The 21,679-nt window shown below is 41.8% G+C and overlaps 1 protein-coding gene across 1 annotated transcript; it reads right to left on the reverse strand.

Moving 5' to 3' along the window:
* Nucleotides 1-7,327: 7,327 nt before the first annotated feature.
* Nucleotides 7,328-18,354, reverse strand: KCNV2 (potassium voltage-gated channel modifier subfamily V member 2). The gene is made up of 2 exons (XM_075079094.1): nucleotides 16,775-18,354; nucleotides 7,328-12,342 (listed from the first exon to the last, which is right to left on the reverse strand). Exons 1-2 carry the CDS (start codon nucleotides 18,212-18,214, stop codon nucleotides 12,067-12,069), a joined length of 1,716 nt encoding a protein of 571 aa, XP_074935195.1. The 5' UTR covers nucleotides 18,215-18,354; the 3' UTR covers nucleotides 7,328-12,066.
* Nucleotides 18,355-21,679: the final 3,325 nt, after the last annotated feature.

Genomic DNA, 21,679 nt, shown 5'->3' on the forward strand with positions numbered 1-21,679 from the left:
TCCAAAGCAGTGAAATATATTTTATCTTAATAAGTAATCTCTTGCTTCTCACTGGTCCTGTCTTGGGGAATTTTTTTTTTTATAAAAAAATGGCAAGATACCTGAATAGGCAAATTTTTTTAAAAAATCATAAACTCAGTTGTAACTGTTTACTAGATTAATTTAAGCACTACACAATCATTATAGTTGGGAGAAGTGTTTCTAACATTGTTTCTGTTTGTTGATTTACTGATACTTCGCTGACTGTGCTTCCCTCTAATTTCACCTAGGCTTATGAGTAGTAGTAAATACTTAAAGGTTAATCCCAATTAGACCTGACTGGGACTGGCATTAAGTGTTTATGCTTGTAAACACATCCTGTCAGTTACTGAAGGTTGCAGCTCATTAGTTTCTGTAACAGGATTTTCTTTTGTGACAATAAAATGGATCATTTTAATTAGCAACAGATAATGAATTTAAACTCTAGTGAACTCTTTCTAAAGAAGTCTCAGTTACTGCCAAAAAACCCAACCTCAACAAAATATGCAACAGACTTGTGACTTGGATAATTAGTGGTAGAGTAAAACAGTGGGGAAAAAAATCTGATACCGCCCGTCTCAATTTTCAGGTTATTGCAGGGAATAAACTAATGCTTAGAATCTGGCACAGACATATTTCCAATCAGGAGAATTAAAGGGGGCAGTGAAAGTAAGTCATAGCTAAAAATAGATATTAATAAACTGAATAGCAAAAAGCTGTGTAAGAATGTCTGCTTATGTGAATCTGATTTGATGCTTTGATTATGTGCTTTAATTCCAGTTGCTTCAACTGGAATTGTCTACCAGGCAGTTTATGTGCATTTTTGAAACTGTGTATATGATTTATTTTAAATTATGTGTAGTAATTTGGAGTGACTTGACTACTAATTTTCTTTACCACAATTTGAAAAATGCCACTCTTGATTAAGTACACATCAGTTAAAGTTATGCTAAAGATTACTCTATTTTCCTTACAGGGACAGAACATAAATTTTACTGTCAAGGTACATCTTTAATGCCAGTTGAAACCAAATTCTGAAATAGCCTAATGGAAGGAGAGGAAAAGGAGGTTATGGGTGGTACTAAAGGCTGTTTCAGTGGCATAAGGTACTGCACAGAGTGGACTTATTTTTCCTGCTGAAAAAGTTAGTTGGATTTAGTGCCATTTCTGTCCCAGTCTGCAGTGGATCTCTCTTTGACCGTGAAAGCTGAGGGAGAAATTGCTTGAAAGACTCTGAAGCAAAAGTATTTTTTCAGTGTGTCCTTTTTCTTTTGTTTGAAATGTATTTGGCAGGGACTTCTGCCTGCTTTTGATTATCTGAACTGCTCACATTATTGCCAGCATCTTAATATAGCTAGCAGTATATTTTTTTTTATTGCTAAGAAGACAGTGGACGTGCATGTGCAGCAAGTAAGTGTCTTTGTCTATGCTACTCGCGCAGAAGACAGGCCGTTCCAGAAATTATGGGGTGTTGCTTTAAAGTTGTTGTCCAGAGGTGAGGTGACTGTGCCCTTGGCGATCCAGAGCCAACGCCTCTCTTTTGCTTTATGTAGCAGAAGTTGGAGGGTAAACAGCCAATGTTTAATCGTTGTGAATTCTAGGACAGTCTAGGACAGACAAGGTGGTGATGATTATTTTATTTCTCATTCTTAGAAGACAGAGGGCCCATTACCTTGGTAAAAGTGTATGTTAGTATGTAATAGTGTATTTCCTATTACCTTGGAAATAGGGGTATATAGATAGGTACTAGTACAACTTAATATCGCTTGCATTTAAGGTACAAAAGGTAGTTTGCTGCTTACAGCAGAGCTACCAAGAACAAGCAGTGTTTTGCTTCTCCACTGACTCCCCACCAACTTTTCTTCAAAAGTAGAAAATATACACAGTTGACTGAATTTGTTTATGAGTGCAGAACGGAGGACAAAGTGGGGTCAGCAGAAAACATAGAATAATTGAAGTAGCTAGAAAAAAAAAGATAATGTTTTGGGACAATATACTCATTGCAGGCAGACCGTGACCCATAAGCTGTAAGATTTTCTTAGTCCTATCCATCTCTTGTTTCATTGGGTTGTAGATTTGTAGACAGAATGGACACAAGGACATATCCCCATATGCATAGCACTTGGTACTTGAGAGTTTCTACATAAGTGTTCTCACTGTTCCTGTGGTATTTAAAAAAAAAAATAGGTGCAAGTCAATTATTAAAAGTAGGGGTTTTTTTCTTACATCTTTAGAACAGATTCATGTAATTCATGTGCATTAATCAAGGCATATTTCCTTCTGACTTGGAAGAAATCTGTAGTGTCCGTTAGGCAGTTTGCATTATCAAGTTCAAGATCATTGACAAAACCCATCAATTTTGCTTTACTAGTGTGCACAGCATTCCTCAGCTGCTTTGTGAAAATGCAAGAGTTCATTTACTTTTAGTTCATTACCGTATTATTCTTCCAGCACTTTCCCCCTGTTTTCTGCTTGGGGTTTAAAGCTCTTCTATCAGGTTGCTCCCTTACCTGCTTCATTCTGTAAGTGGCACTTTCTTTCACTGTTAACAGGTTTTTTTGTGGTTGTTTAAAGCCCTTGTTTTGTTTTGTGTCTTGCTTTGAGACCCTACTTTTAGGATACATAACCTTTTCCAAGATCTGCTAATGGTAGATGCTATTGTACTAATCATCCAGCAAAGAGAAACAGGCATTACTGGGAAAGATTGCTACCTAAGAAACTATAGTACTGTGTTCTCCACCTTTTCTCCAATCCCTGCAACTGCAGATCTCAGCAGTGCAAGCTTTCGTTGACATGATTTTTTTAAGTTTATGCAAAGGCCCTAACCCGCTATGCTATAGCATCTGAAGTAGCAAGTAGAATATCTGTTTAGAAGTTGTACTAGGGGAAGGGACTGAGGGAAGGGGAAGCCACTTGTGGCTGGAAAAGTGGAAAATATACCAGATAAACTCAGATATCAGCAGTAATTCCTTACATATGCCCAAATTAATGTTACATGTATCTGTGATTTACTCTTGCAGTAGTCATGTATTTGAAGTTTTCGTGGGGGCTATACTAGTTGAAGTGGGGTTAGTCATCTTGGCATCTGCTGTCATGGAAGGTGGTTTTAATTGTTGGATTTTTATGCTCTTTCGGTCAGAATGTGTCTTACAAGTACACTTCTGCTATACAAAATACAAAAATCTTACAGATTCTCTGATTTGCCCTGTCTTCCCCACAGCTGCCTGTCATTGCTGTAGCTTGTCAGTCTGTGCTAACTAGAGTATGTCTACATGGATTATATCTTTTATTAGAAGAGTGGGACAGTCATAAAATGCATATGGGAGGTAGCCAATAGGAGCTCTGGGTATACAGGTGATGGAAGCATTGATCTAACAAGTCTCCAGAAGGTTTTGTAAAACAGATGCAAACAAGATACTTGTGGGGCAAAAAAATACCAGGGCTTTTCATTTTAAAGATGTACTGATTTATAAGTGTTCCTAATAAAATATTTTTTTAATGGAAAAAGGTAATAAGGGAATACGAGAATTGGTTCAATATGTTGTATTGGTTAGTTTCTGCTCGCAGTGAGTGGTCAGATGAAGATCGGGTGCCACAACACCTGCTTTAAGTCGTCTTCGCAGCATGGTGATAGCACCAGTTTTGATGGCAGTCAAAAAAATTCTTACGGTTCAAGTGCTTTCAAGGCTGTTTTACAAATTGGTGCCACCAGTTTTTCCACTTCAACATTTTTTTTCTGTTTTTTTCTCTGTTTATCTGAGGAAATAAAATGCTTAGAGCCCGTTTCAAATTCCAAGTCTTTCAACAGTGGGCAGTGAAAGGAACAGGCAGGACCAATTAAAAGACATGTTTGAGAAATGGGGGAATGATTTATCTTCAAAAGAATCTAAAAGGTTGATCTTGCAGTTTTACATGTGGAATTTCATTGTATTTTATTACCTTACTATCTAATGGGGCTTGCCTTCCAGAATCACTGCTGCTCACCAGTCTCCAAGCAGCTCCAGTGATTTCCCTTTAAAACGTCTTCATCAATGACAGATGCCAAACATAATATTTCCTATTCTACACAGCATCGTGCCCAAGTTGGAGGACCTTTGCTTTCACAGATGATGATTCAGCTTTGCACTCTCTAAGCATTTGCCTCTTTAGATTGCCGCTTGGGTGTTACGAAGCGCACGTTGGAACAGCCCTTGAGATGAACAGTTACTGACAGAGCGAATGGAATAAGTACCATAACAGTGCATCTCAAATGGCCTGTTTTCTCCTCCTTCAGGTGCACTTTGACTGTCTGCTGTTGCTCATGCTTTCGGACAAGTGTATTGCACTGGGTCACAATACCTAGGAAACTTTTGTTTGTTGCACTTGTTTTAAATGGTTTCCCATATGAAGTTTTTTTCATTAAAATTAAATTACATAAGCAATGTGAGTTTCATGAAACCAAGCTTACTTTTAGAATATTTTCTTGATGATAATAGAGGTATAATAATGAACGAAGCCCGAACCATTTTATCTTCGCAAAGGGAAAGTGTTCTGCTAGCACTGGACTGACCACTGTTTTACTTGGGATTCTACATGATTGACCATGGAGAGAAACCCATGAAGAGAAATCCATGAAAATTTGTTTTCAGGCAGGTATGCAAAGTGCCTTAGGACAACACACTAATGTAGTAAATTTGCATCTGTGAGTTTTCTCACAGAGAGTGGACCTGACTTGGTCAGAGGTGAATTTTGTGGTAGACTTTGAATAAAGAGTGGAGGTGACAGTCTGTGCAGAGAGAAATGCAGGGAGAAGGCAGGCTTGTCAGGAAGTTGTCTCCTGTGCCATACCAATAAACCAAAGCTGTAAGCAAGCAGGTATTCATGGGAGGGATTGAAGGAAAAAAAACTTGTTGCAGAAGGAAGATACCTTTGAAAAGCAATGCGAAAGTGAATTGCAGTGGGATGATGCAAGTGTAATAGCGGTATTACAGCACTGTAAGAGTAGCGTAGGCCTGTTGAAAGAGGTAAAGCAGGATAGTGTGCTTAAAGCCGTGTGTGTCTGTCTTCTCTTCCAGTCCCTGAGTTGATCTAATAAATGTGATTTTGAATCCAGTAGTTTGCCTGCTGCAACATGAGTGAGTAGTGGTTTTCCTTCTGCCTCTGAACAAAGGATGATGCATCCCTCCTTACAGTGGCTCTGGCATTTTCAGGCTATTCACTAAGCTGATTCTGTTCACAAACCAGTTAGAGATTCTTGTGTGGCTGTGTTGAATTAATTTCTATTAGTGAGCTGGTAAGATTTGCTGAACAAAAGGGAACCCGTCTGAATACCAGAGCCAAGCTAAGCAGCAGCTTTGCATGGTAAGGCAGTGAGAAGTCTGACATCAGCCAGATGATGTCAGAGGAGCTGAGGACCTCTGAGCAGCTCAGTCTGCTGAGGAGCAGACCTCCGCGTTGTAGGGGATCAAACTGATCTTTTAAGTTGTCTGAGCTGCATGACCAAACCTGTGTTTCAAATTTGTTTATGAAATGGCACTGTTCTTTCTTCAGTGTATGGAGATTTGGAGGAACATACATTGTACTGCATGGAAAAACACAACCAGAAAATCAGCATTATTTTAAACCTGTCATGCTTCAAAGTGGAATGACGGTGGAGATCTGTGTTTCATTGCTTATATTAAATCCTGTCAATAGAAGCCTGGACAATACTCCCTGTTCATCTAAATCAATCCACTCAACCTACAGTTAAGGTAACTTTATCTTGAACTTTCATGTTCCCTGACTAATTTTGTGGTGTTAAGAGATATTTTTGTTTGCTTAAACTGTTCTAGAAATATGTAAACCAGGTATTAAATATATCCTGACATCATCCCCATCTGCCGAGAATCACTTCTCTTTTTTTCCAGTGACTTTTGGGGAACTTTTTAGGCATTGGAGCTGTCTTTTAGAAACAAAAGGAATGTGGAAATTAATCTCCAGTATAATTAATGCAACATTAGATTGAAGATCCATTTAGTCCATAGTGTTGATAATACAGATTTTGCAGTACAGATTAAATTTCATGTCATTGTAAACGTTCTTCCTGGCAGGACTGCAGGCGTTTGGTACACTCTGTACCTGAAGAAGATGCTGCAGAGCTAGCTAAGGTAACAGCAGGCACTAGGTATTTTTAAGGGAGAGCAGAATCTGGCAGCCTGTAACCTCTGGGCGGCAGCAGTGAACAATTTTCCATGCGAGGGACTGTACTTTCCACGAGGAGATCCCAGCTACCTTGCCCTTTCTTAAAGGGCGTTGCAACCCCCATCAGTGGGATGTGCTGTCACAACCTGTGTGCGATTTCATCAATTTTCCTGAATTTCTAGAACTTGTTGAGGTTTGGTTTGGTTTTTTTCCTGCTTGTTTACCCAAATGAAATATTTGGACATTAAGATATTGAGAAGTCGGACCAGCCTGGCCCTCAAGGTTTGGCTGGAGAAGACTTGAGGAGCACAGAATCCCTTTGATGGAAGTGTGGATCTGGCTTATGCCAGGGGTTAATCACAAAGACTTCACCTCAGACCCCATCCTTTCTGTTATATGTGGGCTGTTGCATTAATCTGCAGTCCATACCTTCATATCCATATGTAATTTTTGGTAAGAAAAAAAAGATGTGTAAGTGTCCTGCTGAGCAAGGCTGTTCTTTTATGGGTATTGAAAAGTTCCTCTGCAGACAGACATTTTCAGTGGCAGTGCTAGTTGGTTTTAGCCATGTAGACCTATGTTAGCTCTGCAGCCAAAGCAGGTTCTGCCTTCTTTTTGTCAGCTGGTAGTAGAAGTGCTCCTCAGGCGGTTTCCTCTGCCAGAACTGGCAAAGGGTTGCATGGGTATGTTGTGGCCTGAGGAACAGTTATTAGTGGTAGCAAAAGACTGACTTTTAAGTATAGTACTTGTTTACCTGGTTACTAATAAGGGGGAAATGCTTTTGCTTATAAATGGAACAAATCTACTTCAGAATTTTGAATGACAATACAGAGTCATTTTATAGAGTAGAATTAGACTCTGACAAGTTTTATTCAAGAACCTTGGTAACTATCTCAGGAGCTACCTGTAGAATGCTTCAATTTTTCTCAGCATATTTCCATTAAATTACCTAAGTACATAAAAAGCTAGTACCTCTGACCTTTCCCTTTTTCAATCCAAGATAAAGAGCTGGATTAGAGTCAAATGCCATGTAATTTCATTACTACTGAATAAAGAAGTTAATAAAGGTTTTGTCAATAACAGATAAGCATGAATCAAATATTTTACATAACATAAAACCAGAACATTCGAAATAGTTGAAGCTATTTTTTAATCAAGGAGACAACTTTTCCTTCCTAGGCGTATTGATAGTCTCTATTTTGCTCCAAAAACTTTGAAGTATTCCTAGTTTATAATCTTTTAAATTATACATATTTAAAGACTGAACATTGCTATTTGCCGTAGAAGCCTGGGAATAGCACCAGATGACTATTAATCTGAGGCTTACTGTAGGTACCCCTTTAAGTGCTATCTTTCTGAATGAGAAAAGCAAACAGCTGCTGAACTGCATTGAAAAAGCGATGTTGTTCTAAGACAAGGATTTGTGCAAAAGCATATTCTAATTGGAATTCTTTTCCACTGTCTCATGTAGAGACAGACTTTTTAGATTTCTACCACCCTCACCCCTACTTTTTTTTCTTTTCCTCTTTTTTTTTTTTCTTTTTCATTTTTTTCAATAATCCCCAGGTCTAAAATGAGAAGAAGGAAAAACACTTAGTTGTCCTAAAATGAAGCCAGGCCATCCAATTCTATCTAATTCCATCCCTTTCTAGGGCTCACTAATATGGGCAATTAGTTAAAATAGAAGACTTTAGCATGGCTGCATTCAGAGAGGTTTCTAATTTCTCAATGGTTTGAGAATCCTGCACCCCATTTCCCCAAAACCTTAGCTATGCCAAATTAACATCTAATAAAACAAACCCTATCTACTCTAGCTTTAATAGTATTGCCCATCCTTGTTGTGTTTAAACATATTTCCCCTTGATGTGGTTATCTTGAAATTTTTTGATTGTCGACGCACCGTGGCATTCAAGTAACCAAGACAATAAAGACAAGCATTGTTTTTGGGTGTCATCATGTGTACCATTTGAATGTTTCACTTGAGTAGTCTAGGGACAGTGAAGATGCCACTGAAAGTCTTAGTGGCAGAATAAGTTAACTGAGAGTCCTTCTCAGATGGAGCCATTGTGTCAACAAAAACTCTGCCTCCTGTTTCAAAATGAGCTGATACAGGTATGCACAGCCTTCTTCAGGTTGTCAGAAGTTTGTTGTGTGGGAATATGAACTCATTCCTTCCTCTGAGCTGGCTGGATGTCCTCTTTGTATGGTACAAGCCTCGGACAGGCTCTCATGGGGAGAGGACCTTGTGGGAGGACTTCAGTAGTAGCCATCCACAGAAAAGGCTGGTACTGACAGAGCTTTGGGCATTTAGGGCAACTCCTTGCTGGGTACTGCAGTACCTCAACTTCAGGCATACTCTTGCCTATTGAAAGGCACAGATTTATGCTTGCCACCCCTACAATAAGATTAGTTAAGCCACAAGGCAGAAAGCAGCATAAGGTAATCCAGAGAGGAAAATTATGAGTCTTTAATTGAAAAATCCCCAAACACTAACTTCTAGTTTGCTGGAAAACACCTTACTCTGCTAAGGACCCATTCACCTACTGAATGTACCAGGGCAAGTGAGCCAGGTATTACAAAAAAGAAAACCAACAACTTTGTGTAGTCTTCTGCTTAATATTTCAGGTGGCAGTTGCCAGACATCTGTCCTCCAGACTGCATGCTTCTACCATGTGTCTTGCTCTAGCATTCATCAGAGCTCTCTAAATTGAGCTAGGTAATGAACCAATCAAGAACCTAACCCTGCTCCAACAACTTGTGTGTTGAGTCAGTGCATAGGCGAATCAAAAAGGTACCAAAGCTGCCACCAGTGAGGTGGTGGGACTTGGTGGTGTAGGGTTGAGGGGGCAAAGAGCATTGAGAAAGAAGAGAGTGAGGCAGCTGCTAAGTAAGCTGAGCTGCCAGAGGTGTGATAGCCCTGGTGTTCAGAGGACCCAGATGGGACCTGGTGGCACTGGTTACAATGTCTTCTCCTGAGGGGACAAAAATTGCTCTTCTCTGTGTTGGGAAGGGTTTTGGCCCATAGCCATTAGCATGTACGGTACTCTAAGAGTTTTGCCTTCATGTGGCTGCAGTGTGTGGCAACTGACCATGGAGTCCTTCCAGACTAAATGCTTCAACAAAAGATCGCTTGGGCCAGAGAGGAGTGAGTGTCTGGAAGGATTTTGCTGCTTGGTCAGGGTACTTTCATAGCTTTCTGTTGGAGCATGGACTATGAATCACAGTTTTCCATGAAGCAGAGTACTGCAAACACCAAGCTGTACAGTCTTTCGCCTACTGTCACCTGGTGGGTCATCATTTACTTGGTGAAAAGTGGAACAGCTTCAGCTAGAGGGGTGAGGGAGACCCATTCCAAGCCGTATTTGAAAGGTTAGAGCAGTACTATAGGACTTGTGCATTAAAATCTTGTTGGACAGATAAGAAAGCACTTGTCAGGAACAAAGAATTCTGACTCCTCATTAAAAGAGAGAACAGTCCTTTTTCTCCTGCTCATGTTTTGTGTGGAAAGCCTGTTCCTGTACATGTCTTGAATAACATCTACTTGAATGGGTCCTGCATGTGAGGGAAGTGGGGTGGAAAATGAGGCTGGTGACTTGTGTCAAGTCTGAGGCTATGAGGAAGTCCAGCCTAGGCAGAGTAAGTCCTCAGGCTCTAGATTTCTCTAGGTGGCAAGAAGCTGCTGATCTTGCCATGCAAGGCTGAGCACTTACATCCCATCTGCATGGTACATGCAAGTACTGATTCCTTCAGAGAAGGAAATTGATTTAGGGTGTCCCATGTCTTGGAAAGTTGGGTAATCAACAACATTTAAGTCCTTTTAATGGATCTAACCCAAGCTGCATGTTGAAAATAAAACACAGTTTTGTGTTTGCATGCTTGTAACCTGCTGCCTCACTGAACTGCAGTGGGGTCTAAGAGACTTGTGGTTTCAGGAAGCTCCTTGTCCTGTTGTTGCCATGCAGAATGGCCATGCAAATTCATACCATCCCTAGAGCCAAAGTAAAGGAGCTATTCTTCTCAGTGAGTGCCAGGATTGTGCCTGCTGCATTGTGTGCTGTCCAGAACAGCAAACATCTATCACATTCAACTCCCAGGGCTCAGCTGTGCCTTGAAGACATGGTTTAGCTTTTAACAGAGCTGATAGTACACAGTGTGCTGACTGTCATTCCTAAAGAACAAAATGACAGATGGGTTTATGATACGTTTGTCTGGAGGTAAAGAATGAGAAGAGCAACTTGGTTACTAATTACCTTCTCACCATTGAAAGGAGAAATGTCCCTATGCCTGACACAATTTCCATGGATGTGGCAAAGTTAATGAACTTTTTCACCCTCAGCTGTTCCAGGAGTGAGCTTCACACGATTGTCTCCAGTGTGGCTCTGAGATTTGAATGCAGCTATTTGCATTCAGCAGGGCAGCGCAGAAGCAACGTGGGAGTTTAAGAATTTTAAAACGCGTCTCTGCCATCAGGCTGTTTTGCAGCAAGTGCTGCTGAGAAAAAGCTGTGGGTCATATCTGTGACTGTCACTTCTTTTTGTTACCCCCCTTTTTTTTAAGGTATTTGTATCTGAGTATCAATAAAATAACTATTCTTTCAGATCTGTTATTCGGGTTACTATTTCTAAACTGGTATGACTGCTTTTACGTAAAAAGAATAGTCCTGATATGCTGCGAACTAATACATGAAACTAATTCCATTTATTCATTATTGTTATTTGTTGCATAGATTTTGAGGTGAGTTTCTAACATATAAGCAATTGCATCCAGCTGGGTAGAAGGCCCAGTAATCATAGGAAGTAAGGTACTACTTGGGGAGACCTAAGGTGTCAGAATTGCATCCTTCATGGCCATATATACAAGACAAAGTACCTTGACTTCAAATTATACTTAAAATTGGTTACAGATAAGTGCTGGTAAGATCTTTTGTATGAGACGTTTTTATGAGATATTATCCATTACATGTTTCATTTAACTATTTTTTTTTAAATGCTGCTTTAACACTTATGTCCCTTGACAGGCCTATTATTATTCTAACAATTCAATCAGTAGATGCATTAAATGCTCTAAAATAAATGTGGTTGATCACTTAATCCTATACCTAAGGAAGATTTTGTTTTGGAAATGTTTTCAAAATTGATCTATGACATTTACCAATTCAGACTCCAGACTTCTTCACTAGTTCTTGGCATAATGAAAGATGATTATGGAGGGGGGCAGGGGGCAGAATACTAAAAGCAGTGTGTTGCTTGCCTAGGTATGAAATGGGAATCATTTGCAGGGCTGCGTTTGAAAAATAAAACTGGAACAGTGAAATATAGCTGACAGTTGAAAGAGAAGCTGAAAGCTTAAGGAGTATAGATGCTGCTAATATTCAGTTAAACGCTCTAGGCTGTTTTCATGATTTTGAAAGCTGGTACAAAACCAATTTCAGCAATGCAGTCAGTATATTGGGTATTCTGTTTGTTTAATTTTTGAGACTGCCCTGACAGCAGTGAGGTGGCTCACACTTAACGCAAGCAATTTGTTTTCCTTTGGTTTGATTATGGTGGGTCTTTATTGTGGGTCTAATCAGCAGCAGGTGTTTACACCTTCATGTGGGTCTAATTCAGAGTTTCTGGGTGGTTAATCTAAAGAACGTTATTCCAGATAGTTGATGAGCCCTTAAGTGCTGCTCACAGCCTAGCAAAGAAAAAAAAAAAAAAACCCAACAAAAAAACTCTGTTGTTGTAATCCAAGCCTTTTTTCTTTTGAAAGCAATCCTCTTCAAAACAAATTTCACCCTCTACTTTTGGCCTTTTCAGTTTATCTTCAGTTAGCTTGGCTGATCTGTTTTTCTTCTTTCTCCTTCAGTTTCTCAGTTCCCTCCCAATAATCAAAGCAGAAACTGTATCACTGCTGTGACAAGGAGTGGGTTGCACCTTCTCCACAGCATTCAGATATTTTCTTCATGGCTCTCCGCGTGAAGTCCACCTTCCCCCTTTCTTTCTTGAGAGCCGTGTACTCGTAGGCCTTCAGCTTGCTGTAATAGTCTGAGAATTTGTTGTAGAGAATGGAGATGGGCATGCCGTTCAGGATTATTCCAAATGCAATGCAGAGGAAAGCAAACAGGCGGCCAAGGTGAGTTTCTGGACACATGTCTCCATATCCCACCGTAGAGATGCTGACCTACAGGCAAACCAACATTCAGCTTATTAGCTGAGAGGAAACATGCAAATATATGTTCAGGGATCAGGAGCAATTTTAAAGGTAGTGTTTTTGCACTTTGCATCATAAATCTGAAGTACTCTCCGCTGCCTTTTCTTCTGTACTGTCCATCTTATGCAAAAATCCCTAATTTAAAAAAATTCCTCTCATGCAGTAAAGAAAAGCAACAGCACAGTTTGACACCATTCAGGAGGATTTCTAAAAGCTTTGTCCTGCAGAGGGAATTTCCAAGCAATTTCCACACCAGCCTGTCCAGAAGGCGGGTTTGTTTGTTTGCGGTGAGAGGATAGAGATTGCTCCCTGACTGCACAAATCCAGTGATAACTGCAGCCCTGCTCCCTCCTTGGGCCCCTTGGAACAGATGCCCTGTCTCTAAATCCAGTGTGCTTATAGAACCTGGTGTTCTGGGACTTATTCTGTGGGTTGTATTTTGAGTATTACCTTCATTTGTCATATATGTTTTAGGAACTAATGAAAAACACATTAAAAGCTTCAGCTAATTGTGAAATATATTTTTATAATGTTTGTGCTATAGGAAGAAGTGACCCAGGACTTAGAAGTTTCTAGATAAAATCCTCTTTAATGGCTACATATCTACAAGGAGCTGTGGAAAAAATAAAGATCTTTCTCTGTTGTCTGCAAGTTTTTGCTCACAGTGTATGCTTGCAACATATATATTTATAGTGCTAAATGTTTTTATCTTCCTGCTCAGTTGTGTATCAGAGGTTACAAAAGGAAGGTGTATGTGTGTCTTCAGTAGGGAATATTCTTGTTTGTTTTAGCTGAAAGGAGCACAGGTGTGGATTTTTTGCTGAATTCCCCTTTGAGGAAGGGTTTGGGGTTGTTTAAAAGGTGGGGTGTTTTTTGGTTTGTTTTGTTTGTTTGTTTTGTGGGAATGGTGGCATTTAGTCTATTCATTTTATACAAATATGTACATTTTGCCAACACATTGTCTGTCTGGTTTCACAGACTTCTTTTGTTCTCAATCATCAATATTTTCTCTTTTTATCCTGTGGATATATGAAGGAACTGTGTTTTATATGGACCGGATACTATACCAAGTATTGCAATATTTTGATTGTAAAACTTAGTTTCAGAAATTCATGGATGTTTTTTTATGGGGAAGCTACATGTGATTTATATACTTCCACTGCACACATCTTGATTGTTCATAATTTTTACATTTAGTAACCATAACTTATTTTTCTCTGGCGGGTAAATCTTGCAGGCTTTTGCCATCTGGTACATCCTAGTCTGTGAAAGGATTTTTTTCAGCCAATTAACTTTATTTCTTTTTTTTTTTTCACAGTATCTCAACACACTGTATTTATTTGTGAATCAGTAACCTAAAACTTTGGCAGAAATATGCCACAAGCACTAGGTCTTTCGCTATAATGCCCTTGTGGGTTTAGCACTGAAATTAAGTCTTTGGAAGGTCATGGTGTGCAGCCTGCCATCCTCTAACATGCTAAATAAAATGTTATTTCAGATGAAGAAAGCATTAGGGTACATGAGACAGCAGTGGGTAAGCACATTTGTAGGATACACCTGGTGCTTCCTGTGGAATAAAAAGGATTAGTCACTTGGTTTAATGGAAATTAAGTCACTGGATTTGAATGATAATACAGGATAAATATCTCCAAAAATAAATACTGAGATGATGGCAAGATGTTTATCTCTACCAGCCAGGACAAAACCATTATCCTGTGATAAGGTTCTGTTCCACTGGCACAGTCTTCTACATTGCCTGTGACAGTTTGGGGGGGATACTTCTCCTCCTGTGTGTGTGAGACTGTGAACAGTACTGGATTTTAATGAAATTTAAGTGACTGAATATCTTAATTTTCACTCCTAAGGAATAGATAGGCTTTAAAAAGAGTTTTATGCCTTGGAATTGCAAAGTGCATGCTACAGCTCCTCTTTTGGAGACACTTGCTCAGCTAAATTGATCTTTTTCACGGTCATAGTCATACAGGTTTCTTAGGAGTATTTAAATGATTATGGTGTCACCGGCTTGCAGAAATTAGTCCTATAGAGTTTGCATATATTCAGCATGTTCATAAAATAAAATATAAGGCTAATGTCCTTATTCTAGTAATGTATGAAGCACAAATTTTTTCATAACCTCTGTGTATCACTTAAAGATCACCTCTGAATGTCACACTAAGGCACCCTTTATTCATGGATTTTTTTCCCTCCTTCCCACACCCCAGCTTAAAGGGTGTTCAGCACATGTACATATGCATGTACGTATATAAATGCCTATGTGTGCCTGTGGGGCCAGTTTTTCTGCCATGTGCTGAATCACTACAAACATATGTAGGGCAAACCACCCCATCTCATCAGCCATCACTGAACCAGAATTGCAAGCCATGGGCTGCCTGGGCTGCTGGCAAGGAGAAGTGACCTTGGACGGGCTGGGGTTGCTATCCTGCGGGCCCCATAAGCAGCTAGGGTACCCAGTGCCTATACTGAACAACCACCATGAGAAGATCTTCTGACTCTTTTCCAGTCCATTTGCCTGGACTTCCTTCCCCAGGGAGGAGACTGAGACATAGCCAGCCCCATAGTGAGGCCCAGGGGTCAGAAGTGCTCCCGGGGCCCTGCCTTAAACACGGACTATGGAGGCCAGCATCAGCTGCTGCAAAACAAAATGTACGTGATGACAGACTAGAACAAGCCTTAGAGTTATGGACACAGAAGATATGGGCCCTTTGCCTTCTCTCAGCACCTGCAAGGTCTAACTACCCTCTGATTTGATCCAGGCTGCTGTAGATACGCACATCTTCTGGAGCATAACAGAGCTCTTGTTCTCCAGCTCTGAAATGCTGCAGGCAGCAGCACAGGCAGGGATCAACTTCCCCTTCTCCCCAGTGCCCTCGATAAAACCACCCCACTCCCTGCTAAAACATTGCTTTAAAAATTGTAATTGTGTCACTGCCATACTTGCGCATGATTATCTGTTAAACACATATTTACAGCCTGCAGCTCCCTCTCCATTGTCTGCTAGTCTTGATAAATCTGAAGTGTTTCTTTTGTCTTCATAGCTGACTTTGAAGGATGTAACTATCATTTTGACCTCACAATAGTTTGAGAAGTATTGGTTAGCCTTCTATAAGTGAAGGTATATATGTCCTTGGGTGTTAATGCAATCCCAGTCTGGAGTTGAACTGCTTTGTGAATCCTTTAGAAGTGAATTCTGAGTTTGGGATGCTGGAACAGTTCTGCCAGGACTTTGCCAGAGCCAGGAGGCATTTAAGCAAGGTGAAGGACTTTAAACCCTCACAGCTGTGCGTTCCTGGCTAAACCTTCATGCCCCTGGAAGATGTGAACCCAACAGCCTGGAAAATGTTGCCTCAGAAACACCCTTCTACATAATACAGTATAGTACAGGTCAGTGAGAGTTCAGACCTCTCAAGGACATGTGCCCAAATGCCTATCCACTGCACTAATACAGTGGCCGTGTCTAGAAATATGGTCATTCTGTCTCCATTTCTGAGGCTTGTCACCTGACACTCAGCCAGTTACCCTCATTCCAAATGCTTAGGATGGGACTAAAATCACACTTTCTGGCAGAGGTTGAAAAGAAGATTCAAGGTGACATTAACCAGCTCTCAGTGCTGACTGGTGTGGGTTTCAAACCAGTGACCTGGATGTGTAAGGCAGTTTATCCCATTATCAACCCCTTGAGCCATTCTGCTTGGTTTGTGTTTATTCCTCTGCAAGTCTGGCATGGTATACATAACTGCCAATGTTTTGTGTGTGTGCAGGCATGCCCCTTAGATGTGCTACCTAACAAACAACACAATCTCTTGTGTAAAACAACTGTTGGTCCTAATGCATTTTTAATGATCAGAGCTCTGGGACAGCTTTGACTTTGCAAGTTTGAGTGACCAGACTATAGCTAATAAACTATGTGTTATGAACTTGCAGTTGTATGACAGGTCACAGTAACTCTTCAAAAAGAAAAAGAATGAAAATCCTGCGAATGAAAATCACCTGCAACCAGCTAGCGTGATGCAAGCTTCCCCCCCCCCCCCTTTTCTTTTTTGGCAACACTGATAATGGGGCTAAATGGGGGAAATGCTTTTCTTTCCTGTCTCTTTGCCCACTTCTTCTTTGGAAGTGCATGTACTGTCTATGTTTGGTCAGACAGGAATTTCAACAGATACTGCCTGAGTAAACCTTGATTCAAGCCTACAACAGAGGTGAATGACTGCATGTGTACGTGTGCGTGAGTGACTGCATATGTCCTGTAAGCTTAGAATTCAGAGCAGATGTTCACTGATCCGAGCCTGCTGTTTTCAAGACTGTCAGTGACTCTAGCAAGGAAAGGGAGGGGAAGGGAGGAAGGGTCTCTGGCCACCCAGCAGGATGAGATGTGTTTACTTACGGCAGCCCACCACCAAGCATGGGGGATGCTGGTGAAGTTGGTACTGGAGACATCGTGCTCCACTGTGTAGACCATGGCAGAGAAGGCGAAGATGCCCATGGCAATGAAGAGCAAAAGGCAGCCCACCTGCTGGTAGCACTGGCGCAAGGTAAAGCCGAAGGCACGCAGCCCTGTGGAGTGGCGGGCCAGCTTGAGGATGCGGAAGATGCGCATGAGGCGCATGATGCGAAGCACTTGTCCCACCTTGCCCACCCGTCCCACCTTCTCGATATCATGCTCATGCTGAGAGCCGCGGCCTCGGGGCTGGTCATCATCCGCAAAGCATTCGAGCAGCAGCTGCAGGTAGAGGGGCAGGATGGCGATGAGGTCTACTGCATTGAGGGCGCTGCTGGCAAAGCGGCGCAAGTCTGGGGTAGAGACCAAGCGCAGCAGGTACTCCAGTGTGAAGAACGCGATGCACAGGGTCTCTATGTGCTCCAAGACAGGCCGGCTCTCCCCACTTTTCCGGTCTACCTGCTGCATCTCTTCCACTGTGTTGAGTGCCAGGGCCACCACTGAGATGAGCACAAAGAAGCTGGAGGCCACTGCCATCACCTTGGCAGTGACAGAAGAGAAGGGCTTCTCCATGAGGTTCCAGAGGCGCCAGCGCTGGGGACCATAGTATCGCATGTGGTGAAAGAGCTGCTCGTTCTCCTGAGCCTCTGCCTGGGAGCGCAGCTCACGCTGGACTTTCAGCTGCTCACTGAGCTCATCACGGCGCTCCTCGAAGCAGATGCGGCAACAGCGAGGTGTATATTTGAGCCGCACGCCCCAGTAGCTCAGCTCCTCGAGGAAGCTACGGGGGCACAGCTCGTCCCGCACACGTAGCACCCCTGAGGCATAGAAGTTGTACACCAGCTGGAAGACAGCTGGGTCCCGGTCAAAGAAATACTCATCTACCTGGGCAGCATAGTCATCGCACAGGCCCAGCTGGCAGCGACGGTCAGTGGAGGTAGCCAGGCGGCCCAGGCGGGTCTTGGGATAGATGGCCACTGCCTGGTAGGTGAGGCGGTAGCTTTGGCCACCAACATTGATGTTCAGCACAGACGAAGTGGAAGCTGTGGCTGGGACTCCAGAGGAAAGGGCAGGGGAGCAAGGAATGGACGACAACAGCTTTTTTTCTCCCTCAAACGTGTCTCCACTTTGCCATTTTCCTAGTTCTTTCTCTTCCTCTTCTTCATCTTCATCGTCCACATAGTAGTTGTAGTTCCCCTCAGGTCCCAGGAACAGTAGGGGCTGGGAGTTCAATGGAGTGGTAGCAGAAAAGCCACTCTGCTTGTCTACATGGATGCCTTCAGTATCCTTCCTCTTTTCAGTCTGCGGGAGGACATTTGGTGCTCCCCTCTCTCTGGCTTTTTGTTTTAGGAAAGGAAACTGTTGCTGCATGTTAAACTGCAACATACTATTTTTCCTTAGTCTTCTCCCTTTGCATTCACCTGATCAAGGAATTAACACCAGTCCTTTCCGACACTACAAAGGCTGACAATCCTGTTTTCTTCTCTCTTTACCCCGGTAGTATCACACACAGCAAAGTTTCTGCATTTTTCTCTCTGCCAGCCACCACTTCAGTTGTTGTGAAAGCTCCGTGTGGGATATAGGCATATGAAGACTGCTGTTGACCGTTTTTATCTTGCTGACAGGAAAGATCTGAGCGCTTAGAGAAGGGGATTTAAGGGCTATTATCCTGTTCCAGCCTCATCTCCCTCAGGCTGTGACGTGAATGATTATGGATCCATAAATCTATGAAAAATCAGTAGGGGAAAAAAACCCTAAAGTTTTACTGCTAATACAAAACATACATTTTCCTAATTCAAGTATATATGGATTAAGAATAATCTCAAAATGAAAATGTATGAGGGGCAGAGGGAGGAGGGGGGCGGGAGAGAGAAAGAACGTTACAAATTTCTTTCATCTACATGAGTATAACATGTCTTGGTTTTCCTTAATGAAAACAATGAATAATTGATATGCAGATAATGGGTAGGAATTCACTACAGTAGCTCTTAAAATGTTTTCCAAATGTAAGCAAATAAAAGTCGTCCCTTATTATTTGTAGTTAGAATACCTCCATCTGGTTAAGGGCTAAGGAAAGTCACAGTCTGTGTCTGAAGCTTTGGTTGTGCTCTGGAAATGCAGGTCTCATGCTACTCTGGACACAGTGGAAGTGAAGGTCGGGGTGCACAGGGGTTTCCAGCACACCACTTCAAACTCTTCATGAGCTGCTGAGAAACAGAATAAAGTCCCTCTTGTTTCTCTTGCAGAGAATATTTAACAGCATAAGGCTGCACTGTGTACCTAGCAGGACAGAAGAGATGCTTTCTCTTTGTTTTGATGGAGGTTTCATCCTCAGCTCTGGTTGAGCTGGTGCAAGCATCTCCAGTAAAAATGAGCATACTGAAAGCCAGGTTACTTCCCATTGTCACAGGGAGCCCTTCAGCTGAGCTAGAGCTCCTGTAAAGCAGAGGATACACACAACTGAGGGATGGCTCCTTTGGCATGCTCTTAGTCCCTGAGTTACAGCTTAACACCAGCTCATTATTCCACCTGTACCCAGGCTGGTGCAGGAAGGGACAAAGCACTAGAAAACTGCTAGCTTTGGCAACACCCTCGCTGGTCTGGAAGGCCTTCATCTGCAGTCCTGTAGCCTGCCTTCCACTCACAGCTCTCTACCCTTTCACACCAGCTGCTGGGACAGGGTATCCTACAGCCCCTGAAGCAGTATTTTTCTTTGTTGTCCTCTAGCTCCTGTTCTTGTGTCATTATTCTGATGGTCTTGCACTTGCAAACCCCAACACTGTTGTTTTGGTGGTGTCCCATGTGAAGCGGTTGCTGTTGCTGAGAGAATAACCTCTTCTTTTTCCCCTTTTCCCCAACCCCAGTTGTAGCTTTTATACTTACTATCTCTTGAAAAACAGGAAGACATCATAGCTGAGCATTTTGCAGTACTTTCGTTCCCAGGCTGCATCCTGCTGGGTGCATCCCACTGAATAGTTTCTGAACTAACTGAAACTGAAGGTTTATTCAGGTCACACTGTTTAAGGCCTGGATTATTGGCAATTCATATTTAGCTGCACTTGAAAGTGTTTTGCTTCATGAATTTGTCTCCACTGCCCATTCTCTTTCTTGATGCAAAAAAGACAAGACCCCTATTAAGAGTGATTATTCATGCCTTATTACAGATACCAATCTGCTTTGCAGTTTGCTTTGAACATTAAACCATGTTATGATGAATCCTTTGTTAGCAACCTTAATGCAAATTGATGTCCAATTTCAAGGCTGTTTCTTTCTCCTAAGCAAACTAATTCAGACATAGGAAAAAAAGTAGCCTTCAATGCCATCATTTTATTACTGAAAATTCTTGACTTTTCCTTAATCAAGATTCAGACTAGGCTATAACCATATTCCTCTTGTCAGTCTCTACTGTAGCCGTTGACTTTGGTTTTTGTCAGGCTTCCTGGTCTCATTTCTGAGAACGATCCAGTGAGGCTTATTGCTTACTACTCGAGAGATCCTTTGTCATACCATACTGCGGTAGCAGGTGCTTCTATAGGGTAAAATTAATGACTCGCATGTACCTGGACTAAGATCTTGGACGTCACTACTAAGCAAAGCATGAAAGATCACTAGCTTCATTTCTGCTCAGACTAAATGCTTTGACCTAGATATTCTTGGGAACATAGCTCTCAGGTGCCTGGTACACTGCTCAAACTTGCCTTTAACTAACAAAATGGTTAAAAAAAATAGCTTTATTTATGTTCTGTACTTTGGGGTGAGAATTCGTTCTGAGCTGCTAGACTCAGCCTAGATAGATAAGAAAATGAAGTGACCAGAAAATACCTTTTTCCCCTAATTTTTTTTCCTTAGCTACCTTATTTGATGTGCTGCTTTTCTTCAGAAGTGTCATTAATAAGAATTGCATAACATCTTGTTTGGGGAAGTGCAGACTCTAAGCTGCTGAAGGAGCTAGTTAGTAAGGTTCCCAGGCAACCTTCTTTTGAAGGTATTGGGCTCCATGAATGCTGGTCACTTTTTAAGAGCCATCTCTTAAGAGTGCAGGAGCAGGCAATTCCAAGTGTCAGAAGTCAAGCAAGTGGGGCAGAAGGCTGGCTTGCTGAGCAGGGATCTTATTCTAGAATTTAGGCATAAAAGGAGAGTGTACAGATACTGGAAGCAAGAACAGGTGACACGGGAGGACTGCAGAGATAATGATCACCACTGTAGGGAGAAAATTAATGTAGCCAAAGCTCTGTTAGAATTCAAGCTGGCCAGCACTGTGAAGGACAACAAAAAGGGCTTTTTAAAATATGTTAACATCACAAGGAGGATCAGGTATAACGTTGGACCATCACTTGATGAAGTTGGTCACCTCACAAATAGGAACATAGACAAAGCAGAGAAGTTTAATGCCTTCTTCACCTCTGTCTTCAACACTGATGATGGGCCCCGGGGCCCCTGGAGTCCTCTGTTGGAAGACTATGACTGGGGGAATGATAAACTCCCAGCCAACTCTGAACTTCTTCAAGACTTGCTGCTCCAACTGGATGCACCTAAGTCTATGGGGCCCAATGGGATTCATCCCAGGGTACTGAAAGAGCTGGTAGACGTCATCATGGGACTCAAGAGTCTTGGGAGTCTGGAGAGGTTCCTGTTGACAGGAAGCTGGCAAATGTTGTCCCAATTTTTAAGAAAGGTAAGAAGGATGACCCTGGTAATTACAGGCCTGTTGGTCTCACTTCAGTGCCTGGTAAAATTATGGACAAGGTTATTCTAAGAGTTATTGAAAAACACTTGAGAAACAATGCAGCCATTGGTCATAGCCAGCACAGGTTTACAAGGGTAAAGTCCTGTTTAACCAGCTTAATTTCC

This window comes from Phalacrocorax aristotelis, chromosome Z (assembly GCF_949628215.1).
Source record: "Phalacrocorax aristotelis chromosome Z, bGulAri2.1, whole genome shotgun sequence".
Taxonomy (NCBI): Eukaryota; Metazoa; Chordata; class Aves; order Suliformes; family Phalacrocoracidae; genus Phalacrocorax; species Phalacrocorax aristotelis.